General features: G+C 42.7%; 1 protein-coding gene across 2 annotated transcripts in view; it reads left to right on the top strand.

The window, feature by feature from the left end:
* The first annotated feature begins 802 nt into the window (after positions 1 to 802).
* LOC129699773 (echinoderm microtubule-associated protein-like 6) overlaps positions 803 to 22,791 on the top strand; it is a 197,234-nt gene continuing 175,245 nt past the window's right edge. Inside the window, exon 1 of one of the 2 annotated variants that reach the window (XM_055639846.1) lies at positions 803 to 1,317. In XM_055639846.1, the coding sequence (XP_055495821.1) occupies positions 1,121 to 1,317 (197 nt within the window). In that variant the 5' untranslated portion in view covers positions 803 to 1,120. The remainder of the gene's footprint in view (positions 1,318 to 22,791) is intronic. The other variant, XM_055639845.1, reaches the window with a different exon arrangement.

The raw sequence follows: 22,791 nt of genomic DNA on the forward strand, positions 1-22,791 counted from the left end.
CCTTCCTACCACACTCCAAACATAATCTGAAAATAGGCACAAAATGTTGGGGGAACTCAGGGGGCCTGAAGGGTCTCGACCTGAAACGTTAGCCAGCCATAGTGCTGAACTATTATCTACTTCATTGGTGACCCTCGGACTATACTTGATCCAATTTTGCTGGCTTTACCTTACACTAAACATTATTCCCTTATCAAGTATCTCTATAACACTGTAAATGGCTTGATTGTATTCATGTTTTGTCTTTCTGCTGACTCGTTAGCGCATGACAAAAGCTTTTCACTGTACCTCGCTACACGTGATAATAAACTAAACTGAGCGTTGTAAGAAGGAACTGCAGATGCTGGTTTACACCAATCTAGACACAAAATGTTGGGGTAACTCAGCAGGACGGGTAGCATCTCTGGAGAAAAGGGATGGGTGACGTATTGGGTTGAGACCCATTTTGGGCAGCACCCACCCACCCATTGCTCATCTCCAGAGATGCTGCCGGGTGCTGCCCCGTCAAATAGTTTCTTGATTAGGACGGGTGTCAAAGGTTCATGGAGAGAAGGCAGGAGAATGGGGTTCGGAGGGATGGAGAGAGACAGAGGTAGAAATGGCGGAGTAGACTAGATGGGGCTGAACGGCCTAATTCTGCGCCTATCGCTTATGATGTTACTCCGGCGTTTGGAGCCTGTCTGTCTGTCTGTCTTCAGCAACGAGGGGATGAAGCCAACGGTCGTCCCCACGCGCCGAACGCCGGCGGAGCGCACGCGCCCACGTCTCTCCCTCCCTCCCTCGCTCAGTCGCTCGCGGGCGTCAACCGCCGTTGTGCGTCGTTACTAAGTCCCTCGCGCCTCCTGGTAACGAGCGCGCGCAACGCAGCGCTGCTCTGTCCTTCAATAGCGGCCGCTTGCTTGCTGCAGCATCCCCCTCATATCGCTGCTGCTTAATATGCCTCTGACAGAGGTAATTTTGAGTTAACGAGTGTATATATTAATTTTTTTATTATTTTTTTTTTAAACGACCCCCACCACCACACCTGTTCTTGCAAGCGTTTATTTGGAGCAGCCCTCCCCCCCCCCCCCCCCCAGGGCGCTTGAGAGGGACTGGAGTAACAAATCAGGAAGAAAAGGAAATGGCTGATAGAACTGCACCGAAATGCCAGCTGCGGTTAGAATGGGTTTATGGTTACCGAGGTCACCAATGCCGGAATAATTTATACTACACCGCTGCCAAGGAGGTGGTCTACTTCGTTGCTGGAGTGGGAATTGTGTACAACACCAGAGAACACACACAGAAATTTTTCCTTGGCCACAACGATGACATTATCAGGTAGTGTACATGAATAGGGATGAAATGTGACACTTCACAAAATATGATAGTTTGCAAAAATAAATATAAAGATTGGGATAGTTAACAAAATCAGCAGCTTAATATTTTTCTACAACGTGCATAGAGACTAGTCATACAGATTAGCATTGTGTTTTTATAAGATGATAAATGTATGAATTTAGAGCACTGTTTGACGATTTGTATGTATCTTTGTGCATGAACCCATGTATGACAGAGGTAATGCTTTTGTTATTATTAACTAATACATTTAATATAATTTAGATCTTTCCCATGTAGAAATGGATTTTAAGTTCATATCTTATATTTGCAGCAGCTTTTCGATGTTAATTTACAAGGGAATTCAGACGCAGAGATATTGTAGGTTTTGCCTGTAGTTTCATTACAACTTGTCGAATCAAATTCCAGTCCGATAAATATATTTTATTTTGTATTGGAAATAAGCGGAATTAAAGATTCGGTATTATAAAACGGGATGGTGAACGTAATTGTTGTAGAATGCAATATCCGTTTTTTTTAAATCGAAAGCTAAACAAAACTATGTTACAGGAAGGTGTCCTTATCATGTAGAAATAAATTCCTGCAAATACATTTTGTCCTGAGCCAAATCTGTATTCCCAGTACTGCCGTTGCTGTAGTCTATATAGCGACAATGTCCGGTGGAACACATTGCGAAGCTTTTTTTGAGAATAAAATGGGTACTGTTGTAAATTTTTGGAATTTGTATACTATAATTAAGGTAAGATATTTTAATAGCCGTGAAAGTTAATTCTAATGAATCCATTTTTTGCCGTTGTAATTTCACTATTATACACTTGTCAGTTCCCTTGGGGAATAAGTGAAACATGGTGATTTGTGGATCTTTAAATGTAAGATGTTATCTTGAAATTGACACGTTGTAATCAACAGAAGAGGAAATGCAACAAAACGGAGTTCAAAATGCTGCAACCAATGTTATCTGCCTGCCTCCTACATCATTTGGCCTTCGAGCAATTGTTCCAAAATTTAAAAGTAATGCTTTATAAAATGTTAATTGTTTAAATAAAGCACTGTGTGCCAATGAAATAGCAAATCAATTCTTCTTTATACTGCACAGTTTCTTGAAAATTTGCAGTGATTTTATGAAGTTGAGTTATTTTTTTAATTGTTGATTTCAACAGTTTGAAATTGTACATCAAGCTGAAATATACTTGGCTTTATCTAGCATATGGAGCTATTGTTTTGTAGTGTGTGTGTGTGGGGGGGGGGGGGGGATAATGGTTGTGAAAAATAAGTTTTGAATAGATGTATTATTCATAATATCAGTTTTCAAAACCATTATCTTCATTTGGAATATTACTTGTTTGGATATTAGGCAATACTGCACTTAACACTTGTCAAAAAATATTTTTTAATATATGCTATCAACTAGAGGGTAAAATGAATGAATCTATCACCATAGCAACATGAATGGCGTCCTGCAAATGTTTTGGGACAGTGTTCAAAGATCATTAGGATTACAGCAATTGACTGTGCACTTTCTATTCTTTTACTATTTTGTAAATGGGCAGTGAAAGCCGATACCCTTAATTTATTGTCTCTCAGTAAAGTGTTTAAACATAATTCCAACAAAAAGGAGGTAGATAAACTCCTAAGCATATTTTGTGTGATTTTCAGGTGTTCTTAAATGGAATAAGAACAAATTATCATGCAGTTTAAAAGACAGTTATTTGACATGTTACACAAAATCTAATTCTTTTGGAAACCCTTTGGGATAAATTACAAATTCCAATAAAATTAGAATACATATAAAGCAGAAAGCAGAAATACTGTTCTAGTGCATTTTTAGCTTTATTTGCCTACATTTTGAGGTCTATATTGAATTTAAATTGTGCAGATCTTAAAAATTGCAAGTTATTTTAACATCTTAAAATGAATCCAATATTACATTTTGGAAATTAAAGGCTTATACTTTGATTTTAATACAAGTTTTTAAACAGTTTTGACTGGGATCAGAAGTCACTAAACTTTCACTTTTCATTACTTTCTTGTCATTCAAATCAAATCCAAAGCTTTAGTAATGTCTACATTTTTGCCTGCAACAACTACTGTTTCGAAGTCTTCCATATAATAATTATTCTGCCCCAATCATATCTTTGAATTCTAGGCTGAATGGTTTGGAAGTTCATTACCTTCAGATTTCAAGACATCAATGTAGTGTGACTTTTGAAATTAACCATGTGTTGCTTCAGCAAGATCCTCGTACTGTCATAATTCACTTCCCATTTCCAATTTAAGTATTTCTTCTATCCATCAAGATGTTTGCATTTATTTTGCAGAAACATGAGGTTAATATGCCATGCTATTGTGGCATTTGTGTTTTTAAAATAAATTTAAGAAAATATCCAAAATGTTGCAGGTGCTGGAAATCTGAAATAAAACAAAAGGTTGGGAACATTTGGCAGGACAGCCAGGATCTGTGAGGTGGAGGGGGGGAGGGCAGTTAATGTTTCACATCTATGAACCCTCATTAGAACTGGGAAAAGTAGTAAACAAGTTAGGTTTGGATACAGAGTCATAAAGTATTACAGCACAGAAACAAGCACTTTGGCTGACCTTCTAAACTAGTCCCCTTTTCCTGCATTTTTACCCATTAAGTGGCAAATTAGATACCAGTACAAATACATAATTCCCTGAAAATATCGTCACGGGTAGAAAGGGTGGTGAAGACGTTGTTTTGCATGTTGGCCGCCTTTAGTCAGATTCCAAGTACCTGTCCAAATATCTTAAATATTATTATTGTGTTTTCCTCTGGCAGCTTGTTCGTATGTATTGCTCTGTTACCCCTCGCATACCTTTTTCGAATTTTTTCGCCTATCACTTTAAACCTTTGTCCTTCAACTTTTGATTCACTTTCCTGTTCCCTCGTGATTTTATTCATTCCTATAATAGCATGCCTCCATTCAAGGAATAAAGTACTCGACTGCCTGGCTTCTCCCAATAACTCGGGGTTTTGAGTTCTGGCAACATTCCTATAAGTTTGTGAAGGCACTTTCATGGAATTATGTATTTGCACTCCTTGGACTTTCTGTTCTACTCCTCCAGGGCCCTACCATTCACTGTGATGATCCTAGAATGACTTCCCAAAATTCAACATACTCATAGGAATACAAAATGGAAACAGGCCCTTCTGAACAACTTGCCCATGCCTATCAAGATGCCCCATCTACAATAGACCCACCAGCCTGTATTTCTAAACATTTCCTATCTAGGTATCTGTCCAAATGCCTTAAAAAAAAATAAATCTTATAGTACCTGCCTCAACTACCACCTTTGGCAGCTTGTTTTAAATACCCACCACCCACTGTATGGAAAAAGTAGCAGTTCAGGTTCCTATTCAATATTTCCCCTCTCACCTTAAATCTATGTCTTCTGGTTTTTGATTCCCCTACTATGGGTAAAAGACTGTGCATTTACCCTATCTATTCCACTCATGATCTTGTACAGCTCAACAAGATCACCCCTCAGCCTCCTGTGCTCCAAGGAATAGTCCTAGCCTGCACAACTCTCCCTCTAGCTAAGGCCTTGTAAATCTTCTCTGCACTCCTTACAGCTTAAGGGCCCGTCCCACTTGCATGTGATTGCGTGTGTTTGGCACAACCAAACGGAAGCGGAGTTCCCGCGAAGTTCGCGCTAAGTACGAGCCAAGTTCGCGCGTGACGTCATTTGCATCATGCTTACCAATCAGCTGGGCAGGAGGCGGGCCGACTGAATTTGGGCGTCGCACGGCATCGGGCGGTGATGTTATCACGCAACGCCACACCGGGCGGTGACGTCATCGCGCAATGCCACGCGCTAGGCGTACGCCATCACGACGCTGCATACGACTGCAATGCGCCTGCGTGCCGACAGGCCATTGGCGCGTGAAGATTTCGGCCACTGTCAGAATTTCGGAGCCCCGCGCGATGTTGGGACCAGCCCCGCACAACTCCGCGCTTCTAAGTGGAACCGGCCCCGCCCGGCCATACGGTGCCCGTATGCCTCAAGCAACCACGAGGTCGCGTAATTTGCAAGCCAAGGTCGCGGAAGTGGGACAGGCCCTTTAACAACATCCTTCCTATAGCAGGGTGACCAAAACGGAACACGATACTCCAGATGTAGCCTCATCAATGTTTTGTACAACTGTAACGCAACATCCTAACTTCTATGTTCAATACGCTGACTAATGAAGGCCAATGTACTGAAAGCGTCTTGACCACCTTATCTACCTGTGACATCACTTCCAACAAACTATGTACCTGCACTCCTTGATTCCTCTGCTCAACAACACTCTCCAGGGCCCTGCCATTCACTGTGAAGGTTCTGCCTTGGTTTGACCTCTTAGAATGCAATACCTTGCACTTATTTACATTAAACTCCATTAACTATTCCTCAGCCCACTTGCCCAAATGATGAAGATGCTGCTAATTTTTGATAACTGTCTTCACTATCCACAGTACATCGACTTTAGTGGAATCTCGAAACCAACTAATCATGCCTTCCACATTAGCATCTGCACTTATTAATAACCCTGCACTTATATTAGAATTGAACGCCATTTGCCATTCCTCGTCGCACTTTCCTAGTTGATCAAGTTTCTGCTGTAATTATTGGTAATCTTGTTCATTGTCTACCATACCTGTTATTTTAGTGCCATTTGCAAACTTATTAACCATGCTTCGTACATTCTCATCCAAATTGCATAAATGATAGGTCCAACACCAATCCCTGTGGCACAACACATGTCACAGGCCTCCAGACCAAAAATCATTTTTCCAGCATCACCCACTGCTTCTTGCCATCAAGCCTATTACATCTAATTAGCTAGCTTTCTCTGAATCCCACTGGAATCTAACTTTGCAGGCTAGACTACTAACATTCTCTTCCACCTGGTGGAACTTATCCTCGCCGTCAGCAACTTTGCTTTTGACTCATCTCACTTTCCACAAGTTAAAGCTATAGCCATGGACACTCGCATGGGCCCAAACCATGCCTACCTTTTTGTTGGTTATGTCGAACGAGTCCTTGTTCTAAATGTCCACTGGCACAATCCCCCCCACTCTTTCTCCAACTACATTGATGACTGCCTCGGAACCTCCCAATTTCTGTCTTCGCTGCATTTGACCCTAAGACAAGGCTTTCCATTCTAGGACATCTGAGATAATCTCTTTCTTTGGTAAACTTAGTTTCTCCTGTTATACATTGTAGATGTATCCCTCACCTGCATCTCCTCCACGTCTTGTAATTCTGATCTGTCTCCCTCTCAATGGAAACGGAACAAGGATAGAGATCTCCTGGTCCTCATTCTTCACTCCACTGGCCTCTGCATCCAACACATTATTCTACGATATTTCTGCCATCTCCAACAGGATCCCACCACTAGTTACATATTGTTATCCCCACCCCTTTACGCCTTCCATAGAGATCGCTCCCTGCGCAACTCGGTTCATTCATCCCTTCACACCCTAGCCACACCCTCCCCGGTACTTTCTAGTGCAATCACAGGATATGCAACGCCTGTCCCTATACATCAACCCTCACATCACACCAATGTTGGCAAATGGAATTTAATAATGACATGTGATGTGTTTTGAGAAATAAAATATGGATATGAGATTCACAATAAATGTAAGGGTACCAAGAAATGTTGATGAACAGAGAGACAAGGGGTCCAAATCCATAGTACCCGGAACCACTCAGATTTTGCACCATTTTTTGCACTTCTCAAAAAAAAACTCGGATCAAGTTCCTAAGACAGGAGTTGCCGCATGCAAAGGCATGCTGACTGTCCCTAGTTAACCCATTGTTTTCTAAATGGGAGTAAAATTGTAATTTGAAGAATCTTCTCTAGTAGCTTCCCTACCACGGATGTGAGGCCTATAATTCCCTGGATTCTCTCTACTTCCTCTTCTTAAACTGTCCTCTGGGACTTCTCCTATGGATATAGAAGGTGAAAAGATCTTTGTCAAGTCTCCAGGAATCTCCTCTCTTGTCTCTCTCAATAACTTGGGATAGATCTCATCTAGCCCTGGGAATTTATCCATCATAATGCACCACCACTTTCTTAATCCCAAACTGTCCTTGCATATTAATATTCTCCCCACTGATCTCACTGTGTCCTTTTTGAAAATAGATGCATAGTACTCATTTAGTACCTGCATTCATTCCCAGACTCCAAGCACAAATTCTCTCCTTTATCCTTGAGCTGTCCTACCATCTGTCTAGAGTTTAGAGATACAGCACGGAAACAGGCCCTTTGGCCCACCAGGTCCACGCCGACCAGTGATCCCCGCATATTAACACTCCTACACCCACTAGGGACAATTTTTACATTTACAAAGCCAATTAACCAAAATACCTGTACGTCTTTGGAACGTGGGAGGAAACCGAAATCTCAGAGAAAACCCACGCAGGTCACAGGGAGAACGCACAAACTCTGTGCAGACAAGCACCCGTAGTTGGGATCGAACCAGGGTCTTCGGCGCTGCATTCGCTGTAATGCAGTCACTCTACCTCTGCGCCACTGTGCCGCTCTGTTTTTAATGCATGGATAAAAAGCGTTGGGATTTTCTTTAATTTGACTCTCTTAAGCCATTTCGTGGCCCCTTTTCATCTTTCTAATAGCTCACATGTTCTTTCCACCTTGCTCTGTATTCCTCAAAGACCCTGTCTGATCTTATCTTCATTAACCTTGCATACGCTTTCGTTGTCTTTTTGACCAAATTTAAAATCTCTTTAGTTATGCAAGGTTCCCTTACTCCGCCATCCTTACCGCGCTTCCTTACTGGAATATGCAAATCCTGAACTTTGATTAATTGGCCTTTAAACAACACCCTCGTGTCAGATGTGGGGCTGCCGAATAACAACTGCTCCCAGTGCACCCGCCCGAGTTCCTGCCAAATAAAGTTGTAATTTTCCTTAGTCCAATTTAGTACTTTCCTGCAAGGTCCGGACTTCTTCCTATTCAAGACAATCTTGTGATCACTATCCCCAAAATGCTCTTCCACTGAGATACCAGTCACCAGGCTAGACTAATTTCCAAATCAAGTCCAGTATGTTTTATTTTAGGGTTGAGCTTCAATCTGATGCTTTTACTTGCTAAATTACATACAATTAAATTTCCATCTGCAGTACGTGACTTTATTAAGTTGTGGCTAGAAAATCGCCTATAATGATTTAATTAGTCAATGACACCACCAACTAATTGTTGATATGTTGGTAGGGAGAACTTGGGGACTAATGACCATAATTGTATTAGTTTCAAGATAGTTATGGAAAATGATGAATGGTTCTCGTCGAAAACCTAAATTGGGGAAAGATGAATTTTGATGACAAGAGACGGGAACTCTCAAATGCTGGTAGAGGTTGTTTATATGCAAAAGGATGTCTGGTAAGTGGGAGGCTTTCAAAAGAGATTTAAAAAAAAGCTCAAAGCAAACATGTTCCTGTTAGAGTGAAGGGCAAGGCTGGTAAGGCAAGGGAACCTCGGTTGATGAAGGTTATTAAGGGACTGTGGGAGGGTGGAGGGGGGTGGAGGTGGAGGGTGGAGGGGGGGGGGGGGGGGAGGGGGGGGGGAAGAGGGGGTTTATGTTAGGTATAGTCAGCTGGGCTCAAGTCAGTCTGATTATATGAGGGATGTTGGTCTACATTTAAAAAGGGAATTAGTAGGGCAAATGGGGAACATGAGATCCACCTGCCAGATAAGATAAATAATCCTAAAAGATCCTAAACATTTATTAGGAATGACACCCTTAAAGATCAGTGTAGTGAACTATATGTGGAACATCAGGAAATGAGCGGTCATAAATGAATACTACTTGTCTGTATTTAGCATGGAGAAAGACATGGAAGCTAATGAATTCAGGAGAGGGAATGGTGGTATCATGGAGCATATCAACATTACAAAGGATGAGGTGTTGGATGTCTTGAAAAGTATAAAGGTGCATAACTGCATGGGGCCAGACCAGACGTATTCTCGGGCACTGTATGAAGCAAGGGAAAAAATTGCTATAACCTTTGCAGAGAATTTTGTACCTTTGTTATCTACCAATGAAATATTGGAAGACTAATACTAATAGCTAATGTTGTGCCTTCATTTGAAAAGGGCAGCCTGGCTGCTAGGAAACTACAGGCTCGTGAGCCTAAAGGGGCTGTCCCACTTGGGTGACCTAATTGGCGAGTTTAGAAGAGTTAAAAAAAAATGACATGTTGCAGACCTCCTTCGACTATGTAGAAGACCTCCTATGGCTAAGTTGAAGCCAAGATTCGACAAGCTACGACTAACTTTGGAAAAATTGGACATCGAATAGTGGAGAGTGAAGACGACCTCCTTCGACCTCCCTTCGACTATGATGAAGACTATCTAAGACTACCTTCGACTACCCTCAATTACTTATGACTAACATTCCAACCTACTACGACCTACTACGACTAAACCTATGACTAAAAAAAGTATCGATTTTTTTTTTCCATGGCGACCTTTTTTTACTCGGGGGCATTTTTTAACATATTGAAAAAAACGTTGCGACCTAGCTGAGGCCTCGAATACGCGGAGACCACACTCGAGCATGAAGGAGAGTTACGAAGTGCTCCTACGACCTCGTGTCGATCATGCTGCGATCATGCTGCTGCATGTCCAGGGCAAACTCGCCAGAACTCGCGGATTAGGTCGCCCAAGTGGGACAGCCCCTTTACAACAGTAGTGGGAATGTTTTTTTGGAAGAGACTCGCTGGAACAGGACTTATTTGCATTTGTAAATGCAAAGACTCTTTGTGCGTCAAGCACAAGGTGAAGCTTTGTGTGTGGGAAATTGTGCACCATGAATGTATTTTTTGAAGAGGTAATAGATAAAATTGACAAGGGCAGAGCAGTAGAAGTTGCCTATATGAACTTCAGCAATACTCTTTGAAGAGGTCTCGAGTGGTAGGCAAATCTGAAAAATCAGATCAGATGAGTCAAGGTTATTTTTCAGATTGGAATCCTTTGACAAGTGGTGTGTTGCAAGGATCATTGTTGGCTCTTTGTTTGTTTGTCATGTAAGTAAACAATGTGGATAACAATATGGATGGCATGATAAGTAACTTTGCAGATTACAGCAACATTTGTGTTTTAATCATAATCATAATAGTACTGTATGAGCCAAGTATGTTATGCAACATACGAGGAATTTGATTTGCCATACCAATACCAATAAAGAGCAACAAGACACTCAAATATTTTTTTGACATGAATATCCACCACAGTGGATCCCCCACATTCCTCACTGTGATGGAAGACAAAAAAAGTTGAATCTTCTTTCCTTCTTTGTTGGGGCACTCGTACTTTCCGTTGTCGGGCGATCTTGGCTGGCGGTCAAGCCCTCCGCATCTGGGCAATCAAGCTCCCGCATCATGGGGGGAATCTCAGCTCACCCGCGCCAGGTGATCGGACCCCGGGTCAGGGCTAGTTGAGCCTTCTGTGACTTTGGAGCTTCTCAACATCAGTCTCTACCTGATGTTGAAATCCTCAGTTGGAGCATTGATCCCAAGCAAGGGATCGCAGGCTCCGATGGTAAGTCCACAATCTCAATAAGGGGCAAGGCCTGCCAGCTCAGTGAGTAGAAGATGACAAAGTTGGGGAGTCAGTCTCTACCTGATGTTGGAATCTCAGTGAGCATTGATCCAAGCAAGGGATCGCAGGCTCATGATGGTAAGTCCACAGCCCGCGTTGGGGCTCAAAGTCAGTCTCGAGCAAGGCCGCCAGCTCCATGATGTTAGGCTGCAGAACGACCGGAGATACAATCCGGAAAACAATCGCATCTCCGGCAAGGTAAGAAATTGAAAAAAGTTAAAGTTTTCCCCGAACTCCCACCCTCCTTCCCCCCGACCCCCACATAAAACAAAACAGAGAACATTAACACATACTTTAAAAAACACAACAAGACAAAAGACAGACAGACTGTTGGCGAGGCTGCCATCACTGATGGCACCACCTGGTGTTCAATGATAATAACCATATAACAATTACAGCACGGAAACAGGCCATCTCGACCCTTCTAGTCCGTGCCGAACACATAATCTCCCCTAGTCCCATATACCTGCGCTCAGACCATAACCTTCCATTCCCTTCCATATAACTATCCAATTTATTTTTAAATGATAAAAACGAACCTGCCTCCACCACCTTCACTGGAAGCTCATTCCACGCAGCCACCACTCTCTGAGTAAAGAAGTTCCCCCTCATGTTACCCCTAAACTTCAGTCCCTTAATTCTCAAGTCATGTCCCCTTGTTTGAATCTTCCCTACTCTCAGTGGGAAAAGCTTTTCCACGTCAACTCTGTCTATCCCTCTCATCATTTTAAAAAACCTCTATCAAGTCCCCCCCTTAACATTCTGCGCTCCAAAGAATAAAGCCCTAACTTGTTCAACCTTTCTCTGTAACTTAGTTGCTGAAACCCAGGCAACATTCTAGTAAATCTCCTCTGTACTCTCTCTATTTTGTTGACATCCTTCCTATAATTAGGCGACCAAAATTGTACACCATACTCCAGAATTGGCCTCACCAATGCCTTGTACAATTTTAACATTACATCCCAACTTCTATATTCAATGCTCTGATTTATAAAGGCCAGCACACCAAAAGCTTTCTTTACCACCCTATCTACATGAGATTCCACTTTCAGGGAACTGTGCACAGTTATTCCCAGATCCCTCTGTTCACCTACATTCTTCAATTCCCTACCATTTACCATGTACGTCCTATTTTGATTTGTCCTGCCAAGATGTAGCACCTCACACTTATCAGCATTAAACTCCATCTACCATCTTTCAGCCCACTCTTCCAACTGGAATAAATCTCTCTGTAGACTTTGAAACTCTACTTCATTACCCGCAACCCCACCTATCTTAGTATCATCTGCATACTTACTAATCCAATTTACCACACCATCATCCAGATAATTGATGTACATGACAAACAACAGTGGACCCAACACAGATCCCCGTGGCACCCCACTCGTCACTGGCCTCCAACCTGACAAACAACCATCCACTATTACTCTCTGGCATCTCCCATTCAGCCACTGTTGAATCCATCTTGCTACTCCACCATGGCCAATGACAAAGATTATCTAAAGCTTGAGGTTGTCTCAACTGGGAAAGGGAACAGGTAATGGCAGATGGAATTTAACTGACAAATGCAAAGTGATACATTTTGGGAAGTTAAGAGAGGGCAGGATTTGTATAGTGAATGAGGAATGTTATTGAACCAAGACCTTGGGAGTATGTAACAGGCATAGAGTTCCCCTGGTCTTTACACTTTGCCCCATCAGCCTTTGCATCCAACACATCATTCCGTGAGATTTCTGCCACCTTCAGCATGATCCTACCACTAGTCACACCTTCCCATCCCCATGCCTCTTAGTTTTCTACAGACCGCTCCCTCCGCAACTCCTTGGTTCACTTGTTCCTTCCTACTCAAATTACCCCCTCCCCAGGTACCTTCCTCTGCAGCTGCAGATGTACACATGTCCCTCTAACTCCATCGCTTCCATCCACAGGCCCCAGCAATCCTGCCAGGTGGGATGAAGGCTAACATGCATCTCTTTAACCTCGTCCATTGCATTGAGTGCTTCTGATGTGGCCTCTTTTACATCAGCAAGACCAAGTGCACGCTAGGTGACTGCTTCGCCAAACACAAACGTTTGGTCCACCAAGGCTTGCTGGATCTCCTAGTTATTTACCATTTCTCATTCCCATGCAGTCCTGGGTTGCCTCTTTTACCAGAATGAAGCCACATGCAAACTGGAGGCACAGCAACTTACATTCTGCTTGTGTAGCTTACAACCTAATTGAATGAACATTGATTTCTCTAATGTTAGGTAACTAACCTACATAAAACCCTTTCTTCCCACCCTGCCCCGCACCTCCCTTTCCCTGTGCCCCACCTGGATGTACCAATTTCTCCCCTTCCCACTCCCCATCCATCTATATTCCTTCCTTTTGGATACAATTCCCACCTCTTCTATCCTCATCTCACATTCTCACATGTTTTGCCTTTTCATCTCTTGTTTTTGTTCAATCATGTACATATCAAAAGACCCCCTAACCTGTCTCTGCCCCCCCCCCCCCCACCTCTTTTCATCACCACAAATCCATCTGAAGAAGGGTCCCGACCTAAAATGTTCTCCAGATATGCTGCCTAACCCACTGAGTTACTCCAGCATTTTGTGTCTTTTATTTGTAAACCAGAATCTGCATTTTCTTGTATCTACAAGTACATCGTTCCCTGAATGGTGAGGAAGGCATAAGGTTCGCTTGCCGACTGTGACATTGTGTATAAGACTTGGAATGTCATGTTACAGCTGTACAAAATTTTGGTTAGGCCACACTTTGAATATTATGTGCAGTTCTGGTCACTACTCCACACTATAGGAAGGATGTGATTAAGCTTGAGAGAGTGCAGAAAAGATTCACAATGATGTTGCCTGGTTTGGAATGCTTAAGTAATTAGGACAGATTGAATAGGCTAGGTCTGTTTTCTCTAGAGGGAAGAAGGCTGAGAGGTGACATGAGAAAGGTATTTAAAATTGAGAGCCATAGATAAGGTAGATAGCCAGTGTTTATTTCCCATAAGATAGACAAAAATGCTGGAGTAACTCAGCAAGTCAAGCAGCATTTCTGGAGAAGAGGAATAGGTAACGTTTTGAGTTGAGACACTTCTTCAGACTGGACTTCCCCTAATACGGCTGTATAAAATTAGAAGGTACAGATTTAGCTGAGAGGGAAGTTTTAAGAGATCTGATGGTTAAATATTTCACACAATAGTAGATTGCTGGAATAAGCTCATAGAGTAGTAGTGGAGGCAGGAACAATAGCAACGGAGGCATTGTGACAAGTAGTTAAATGAACAGGACATAGAAGGATATGGAATTATTGCAGGCAAGTAGGATTAGTACAGAAAAATACGATCAGCATCATCAGATCAGGTGGGTCAAAGGACTGGGTTCTATGCTGTTTAACAAAGACTCGCAACTTCAGGAACAGTGTCCTAAAATACAGCGCTACTTCCTACATATCTTCTATCTCCCTCTCCAACTCACCGCCATCTCTGAAACTTCATTTTTCCAAGTTGTTGGCCACCTTTTCCAACAGTGAAGAATAGATGGAAAAATGAAAAAATAAAAATGTGCAGATGTTTAGTTAGGCCACACTTTAAATATTATGTACAGTTCTGGTCCAGTACAAATCTGAAGTAGTTTAGTTTATTATTGTTATGTGTACCAAGGTACAGTGAAAATCTTTAGTTTGCGTACGATCCAGTAAAAAAAAAAGACTAAATAAATACAATCAAGCGGTCCACAGTGCACAGATAAAGGGTAGCACATATAGTGCAGATATAACATTGATGTTCGATAAAGTCCGATTTAAAGAAAGTTCAAAGTTCTCCAATGAGGTGGATGGAAGGTGAGGAGCGCACTCTAGCTGATGAGAGGATGGTTCAGTTGCCTGATAACAGCAGGGAAGGAACAGTTCCTCAATCTGAAAGTATACATTTTCAAACTTCTATACTTCTTGCCTAATTGAGAGAAGAGGGGTGAGACTGGCCCTTGACTACGCTGCTGGTCTTGCCAAGGCAGCATGACTTGTAGATAAAGTCAGTGAAAGGGAGGCTGGTTTGTGTGATAATCTGGGCTATGTCCACAACTCTCTGCAATTGTTAGCCGTCTTGGATGGAGCTGTTCCCAAACCAGGCGATGATGCATCCTGATAAGATGCTTTCGACCTGTAGAAGTTGCTGAGGGTTGTTGGGGAGATGCCGAACTTCCTATGGAAGTAGAGGCATTGGTGTACTTTTTTGGCCCTAGTTTTGAAGTGGCTGGATAAATTTGCCCAGGACAAATAATTATGATATTTATTCCTAGGAACATAAAGCTTTTGTTCATCTATACTTCGGTGCCACCAATGCCGACTATGGTGTGTGTTCTGGTTCACTTCCTGAAGTTAATCACAATCTCATTTGTCTTGCTAACATTGAGGGAGAGGTGTTTAAGAAGGAACTGCAGATGCTGGAGAATCGAAGGTTACACAAAAAAGCTGGAGAAACTCAGCGGGTGCAGCAGCATCTATGGAGCAAAGGAAATAGGCAACGTTTCGGGCCGAAACCTGAAACCCGTCTGAAGAAGGGTTTCGGCCCGAAACGTTGCCTATTTTATTCGCTCCATAGATGCTGCTGCACCCGCTGAGTTTCTCCAGCTTTTTTGTGTAACCTTGAGGGAGAGGTGGTTGTCTTGCCGCCAAGTTACAAGGTTCTTAATCTCCTTTCTGTGCTCAATCTCATCGTTATTTGATATCCATCCCACTATGGTGTTGTCATCTATAAACTTGTAGATTAAGTTGGATTGGTATTTGGTTGCACATTTGTAGGTGAATATGGAGTATACAAAGGGGGCTGAGAACCTGTTATTGCAAGGCCCCATTGTTGAGAGTTATCATAGAGAACTAGACTAAGTGGGACCAGTTGGGTCCAATGTTCACACGAGAGGGCTGGTCTCCCAACACAATATTCCACCTCTCCACCGATTCCAATATTGCTGGCCAGTGGGGGTGTGGGGGTGGGGCGCTTTCTGGAGCGCTAGTATGGGTGTTGAGGGCCAAAGGGACTGGTTTACAGACGGCTAGTATGGGAATTGTGGGCTGAATGGATTCTTGGGCTGGCATCTCAGTCACTCAGGTCTAGTGGGCTGGCAGCTCAGTCACTCGGGCCTGGTGGGCTGGCAGCTCAGAAACTGCCAGAAATTCTGCCCAAAACAGGTGAGAGACTGTGAGAGAGAGAAGGGGGAGAGAGGGTGGAGAATCAATTTTAGCCTTTTTTTCATCTTTTTCTGCAGATCACAGCAATGAAGGAGGAAAGTCTATCCTTGCCTGGATCTCACAGGGAGCAAATGAAGGGAGGGAGAAACATTCTGGGGTGAGGTTTAATACTTGCAGGGGGAATACTTACTGATCGGCCGAAGGGACTCCTGGGCTAGTACAGGCCTGATGGGCCAAAGGGGCTCTTTAAAAACAATCTGAGTAAAATCTCAGTGAAAGGCACTTTTTCTGGACTTTTTCTGGCCTGGCAAAATGCTCCTCCTGGGCCAAAATGCTCCTCCTGGGCTAATACGGGCATTTTGGGCAAAAGCGACTGGTTTCTCAGGCTAATAGAGGCCTTGTGTGCCGAAATTAGTGGTTTCAGGCAGGCCAAACAACTCATTTCATTTCCATTGCATTGCAGTTTCAAGCACAGGGAAGGCCGAATAGCTCATTGCATTTTCATTTCACTTCCATTGCCATTGCAGTTTCAAGCACAGGGCAGGCCAAGCCAAACAGCTGATTGCGTTTTCACTAAATTTCCATTGCCATTGCACTTTCAAGCACAGGGCAGGCTCAAGCCAAACAGCTGATTACATTTTCACTTAATTTCAAGCACAGGGGCAGGCCAAACAACTCATTTCATTTTCATTAAGGGCTAACAAATCATTTATTCAAGTACATTGCATACTCACAGGGTTCTACTATTTCCCAGCTCAGACAGAGAGTTGTGACCTCTCCCTCGTCATCTTGCAGACAGACTGAGCCACGCCCGCACTTCCGGGTTTTATAGTCCCTCCCTCCCTCCTCCCACCGGAAGGGGCGTGACCTTCGTGGCAGTGATTGACAGGAGAGAGAATCTCAAGAATTTTTAAACACTAATAAGTCTTTTATTTTTAATCGATGGGAAAAATCCTCGGGGCCTGCGAAGCGGAGGATGACTGAGTAAGATGGCCAGAAAATCACAGCCATATGTGGTAGCATTTTTTCTAAAATCAAAGCACAGCGCAAACAGGAAGTGGTCAAGCTGACACTTTTAATTATATAGATGATTTGTCCTACCCTCGCAAGGAAGTCAAGGATCCAGCAGAGGGGAGCACTGACTCCAAGTTACATAGGTTTGGCGATGAGCTTGGTTGGGATAATGGTATTGAAAGTAGAGCAGATAGTCTGATGTACGTGTCTTCCTAATCCAAGTATTCCAGGGATGAGTGTAGGGCCAGGGAGATGGCCTGTTGTGGTAGTAGGCAAATTGCAGTGCATCAAGGCACAATATAGTGGATACAACAGATTAATTAGTACATATGGGAAAAGGAATTGTTAACATTTCAGATGTAATGGATCTTCATCAAATGTTGAATATATTGGGAGAACAAAGCCAGCTCCATCTCTCTGTAATATATGTCAGAAATTGAGCAGGGCTTTTCCCAAAATTGGTGAATGATATAGCGCTAAGAAGGGCTTCATATTACAAATCCATGCCATCACTAAGATTATTAATTTCCATCTCATAACATCTCCCAACTCTATCCATCTTAATCACCTGTTGTAATCTTCATTCATACCTATGTTTCTTCTAGACTTGACTCCTTGCCTGCCTCCCTCATTCTACTCTCCAACTTAAACTCATTAATGTGTATTTTTTATCCATTAGCCAATGTTGATAATCAAATACAAGGCTAATGATTAAGCAATAGCTGCATTTTTTAATTCACCAATCACTTTGTAACTTGTAAATCTCAAACTCTGCATTGTTATTGAGCCTTGTGATCTTCGGAGGTAGCCATGCTGCCCAGTTCTTCATGGTTCTTCTTGGTAGTTTTTTGGTAAATGATTTGGATGAGAATGCAAAATGTTTTTTGGTAAAGTTAGTCATTACAGATATGATGCTCAGTTTCTATCATGTACAGATAGAGGTTTCAAATGTATTTTATTGTCACATGTACCAATTACAGAACAGTGATATGCAAATTGCCATACAGCCATACAAAAAGACACACAACTACATAAAAGTTAACATAAACATCCACCACAGCAGATTCCCCACATTCCTCACTGTAATGGAAGGCAAAAAAGTCCAATTTTATTCCTCTTTATTCACCCGTGGTCGGGGCAGTCGAACCATCCGTCGGGACGATCAAAGTTCCCGCAGCCAGCGGTCGAAGCTCCCGCGTTGGGGCAATCATAACTCCCGCGTCAGAGAGATCGAACCTCCTGCGGCTTGGAGTTCCCGAAGTCGATCTCTCACCAGAGACCGTGAGCTCCGTGATGTTAAGTTCGCAAGCACCCACAGTTAGAGCTCCGAGGTCAATCCAGGCGAAGGGATCGCGGGCTCCGCTATGTTAAAGTCTTGTAGGCACCCGCGATGGAGCTCTCAAAAGTCGGTCTCCAGCAAAGGCTGCCAACTCCTCAATGTTAGGCCGCAGTGCGGACGGAGAAATGATACGGACAAAAAAAATTGCATCTCCGTCGAGGTAAGAGATTGGAAAACGTTTCCCCCAACCCCTCCCCCACACCACATAAAACAAGCTAAATCTGTTGAGATTCTCCTGTCAATCACTCTATGAAGGCCACGCCCCTTCTGGTGGGAGGGGGGAGGGACTATAAAACCCAGAAATGTGGGCGGGGCTCAGTGTCTGCAAGATGGAAGAGGGAGAGGTCACGACTCGCTGTCATTAGTGGCCTTGTACCCTGCTTGAAATGGTATGAAATTGCACTTGAATTGCTAGTCCTTCGGGTGGTTGTCATCTTAAATCAATTATATGGAGTGTGCTGTAAAAGCTGGAAAACTATGGGCACGTAGAGAAATTAACCCAAAAGAAGACCCAAAATAAATACAGAAAATGTACAATTTTTTTCAGAGAAAAATCAGAAAAGCAAAAGGGATGAAAAGATGCCTCATCTCTCTGTTAAATTAATGTCCCTTATTTTTTTAAAATTATTTTCCTTAGATCTATCTCCCACAGGAAGAAACATCTTCACATCCACCCTATCAATACCCAAAATTATCTTGTTTCAGCCAAGATACTTCTCTCTTTTCTAAACTCCAGTAAATACAAGCACATTTTGTTCAGTCTTTTCATCAAAGGAAAATTCACCTATCCACCTGTGACATTGGCTTGCTTTTCTCTCTATTTGCATACCTTGACCCGTAGGGCATGTCACAGAACACTACTTTTGCTTTTTTTTTGTATCTCTTTTATTTATATTCACGCCCTTCAACTGCCTCCATCAATACATCAGTTGCCACCATTACAACCCTAGCATTGTTCTTGCAGCGAGAGATCTATTTTCCTAACATTTTGCTTGTATACACTTATTTGCATCTTAAAATTAATTTGCTCTTTCTCTTTCCTGGTTCTGATAAAGTATCTTTGACCCGAAACATTAACTGTTTCCCTACCCACAGATGTTGACTGTGGGCAGAGAAATGAAGTTTGATCCAGTAAATATGAGTTTGGAGTTGCACTTTGGATATAGATTGTAAGGTGAAAATATACAATAAATGACAGGGCATTTAACAGCATTGATGTATTGAGAAACCTTGGGGTGCAAGTCTACAGCTTCCTGAAAATAGCAAAGCAATTACATAGAATGGTAAAGAAAGAATACGGCATGCTTGCTTTCGTCAATTGGGGTACTGAGTGTAAAAGTCGGGAAGTTGTATTTCAGTAATATAAACAATTGGTTAAGCCATATTTGGAGTATTGTGTGCAGTTCTGGCCACTGCATTGCAGGAAGGATGTGGAGGCTTTGGAGAGGATGCAGAAGAGGCTCACCTGGATGTTGTCTCAATTGCAGAGTATTAACTATAAGGACAGGTTGGTCAAACCTGGATAATTTTCTCTGGAGCACTGGAGGCTGAGGGAAGACCTGATAAAAGTTAATAACATTTTGAAAAGCATATATTGAGTAGATGGTCTTTTTCCCAATGTGCCAATGTCACCTAATAGGTTTATGTTGAGAGGGAGATAGTTTAAAGGAGATGTGATAGTCTTTTTTTGTTGTTGTACAGATTGGTAGGTATCTTGAATGTACTATCAGGAGGTGTGGCAGAAATAGATACAATTGTGACAGTTGAGTGGCATTTAGATAGGCACATGAAAGTGCAGGATGGAGGATGAGCCAAAGGAGCCTGTTCCTATGCTGTACTATTTTATGTATGCAAGGCAATTAAGCTCAAACTTTTGCTTCACTCTCCTGGATTTTCCATCCACTTTCTGATCATTAAGAATCAACATTGTTTCTTGGCCCCTACGGATGGGCAACTCAACCAAAACATTTCGAAGACTTTGATGCTCACCATATGCCTTGGTTTTGGAATGTTTCCTCCCAAATCTTTGACTTCTATTAACAATTGAAGATGATCAGCACTTTCCTGTTAAGAAGTGCAGAGATGGAATCAAACTGTGCTTGCAAGCTTCAGCTGGCGTTAACTATGAGAAAGTATATCGAGAGTGTTTAATTGTCATATGTCCCAGATAGAACAATGAAATTCTTACTTGCCGCAGCACAACAGAATATCCAATCATAATAAATAATATAACAAAAACTCGGAAAAAAAAGAACAAACCATAACAGTGCAATAATAATAATAATAGTCTATTGTAGTTCATAGCAAAGATACTAGAGGAGCTCCTCTATAATCTTTGGTTCAAAGCTTATGAGGTTGTAGTGTTTAATAGCCTGATGGCTGTAGGGAAGAAGCTGTTCCTGAACCTGTTACAGTTCTCGGGCTCCTGTACCTTCTTCCCGATGGCAGTGGTGAGATGAGTGTGTGGCCAGGATGGTGTGGGTCTTTGATGATGTTAGCTGTCTTTTTGAGGCAGCGACTACGATAGGTTCCTTCGATGGTGGGGATGTCAGAGCCGGCGATGGCCTGGGCAGTGATTACAAATTTTTGCTGTCTTATCTGCTCCTGGACGTTCAAGTTGCCGAACCAGGCCACGATGCAACCAGTCAGTATGCTCTCTACTGTGCACCTGTAGAAGTTCAACAGAATCCTCTTTGTCATACTGAATCTCCATAATCTTCTCAGGAAGTAGAGGCGCTGATGTACTTTCTTTATGATTGCATCACTGTGCTGGGTCCAGGAAAGATCGTTAGAAATATGCACGCCCAGGAATTTGAGGTTTTTGACTCTCCACCATCGTCCCATTGATGTAAACAGCATTGTGGGTCCTCAACCTTCCTCTTCCAAAGTCCACAATCAGTTCTTTGGTTTTGCTGATATTGAGAGCTAGGTTGTTGTGCTGGCACCATATGGTCAGTCAGTTGATATCACTTCCATACTCCAACTCATCACCTTCTTTAATTTGTCCCACAACGGTGATATCACCAGCGAACTTGAAAATGGAGTTTGCACTATGTCTGTCTACACAGTCATGACTATAGAGTGAATACAGCAGGGGGCTGAGTACACAGCCTTGAGGTGCTCCCGTACTGATTATCACTGAGAATAAAGTGTTTCTGCCAATTCGAACAGACTGTGGTCTGTGGATGAGGAAGTCGAGGATCCAATTGCAGAGGGATGCGCAGAGACCCAGTTTCATGAGTGTTGTAAACAGCTTGGAGGGGATGATGGCATTGAACGCCGATTTGCAGTCTATAAACAACAGCCTGACGTAAGTGTTTTTATTGGCAAAGTGGTCCAGTGCGGAGTGGAGAGCCAGTGAGATTGCATCCTCCGTGGACCTTTTGTGACGGTAGGGGAACTGTAGTGAGTCGAGGTTCTTATTGAGGTAGTAGTTGATATGCCCCATAACCAACCTCTCAAAGCACTTCATGACCATGGACATTAGTGCCACTGGTCGATAATTGTTGAGGAACGTCACCTTACTCTTCTTGGACACCGGTATTATTGATGCCCTCAAAGCTGGAGGGAACCTCTGACCTCAGCAATGAGAGATTGAAAATGTCCGCAAAAACCCCTGCCAGTTGGCCTGCATAGGTTTTGAAAACTCGACCAGGTATACCATCAGGTCCAGACACTTTCTGAGGGTTCACCCCCAGAAGGATCTTCTGACGTCGACCTCTGTGACTGTGACAGTAATACCATCAGGGCGAATGGGGGCTCGGGAAGGCACATCAGTGTTGTCCTATCAAAGCGTGTGTAGAATGCATTTAGCTCATCAGCGAGTGATGCTTCGCTGTCGCTTGAGCTGCCTCGTAAGAGGTGATGGCATTCGAGCCCTGCCACAGTTGCCGAACATCTGCCCCATCCTCCATCCTCCAGCTGAGCGGAAGTCCCTTTTGGCCTTTTTGTTGGCCTTGTCAAGGTCATATCTGCACAATTGTTGTTTCTATCTTGCAATAATGTAGAAGAATTAGCACAAATTTGGGTGTTACTGCCGCCTGATCAAATAGCCATGGTTTAATTGCAGTTCATGATTTTGTTAATATTTCTCAGTGTTATTCATGTTGTAGTTGTTTTGCTTATTTCAGTGGCCAGTGTGAATGACAGGTGTTGTCGAAATTAAACTTAAAAAAAATATCGAACAATATTCTGTTCTTTAAATAGTATAGATAGTAGGGATGCACTATGCATAGTCTTAATATAATATTGAATCCAGTGTATTCAATAGTAGAAAAAAGACCTGAACTCGTGA

The sequence above is a fragment of the Leucoraja erinacea genome, chromosome 8 (genome assembly GCF_028641065.1).
Source record: "Leucoraja erinacea ecotype New England chromosome 8, Leri_hhj_1, whole genome shotgun sequence".
Classification (NCBI taxonomy): Eukaryota; Metazoa; Chordata; class Chondrichthyes; order Rajiformes; family Rajidae; genus Leucoraja; species Leucoraja erinaceus.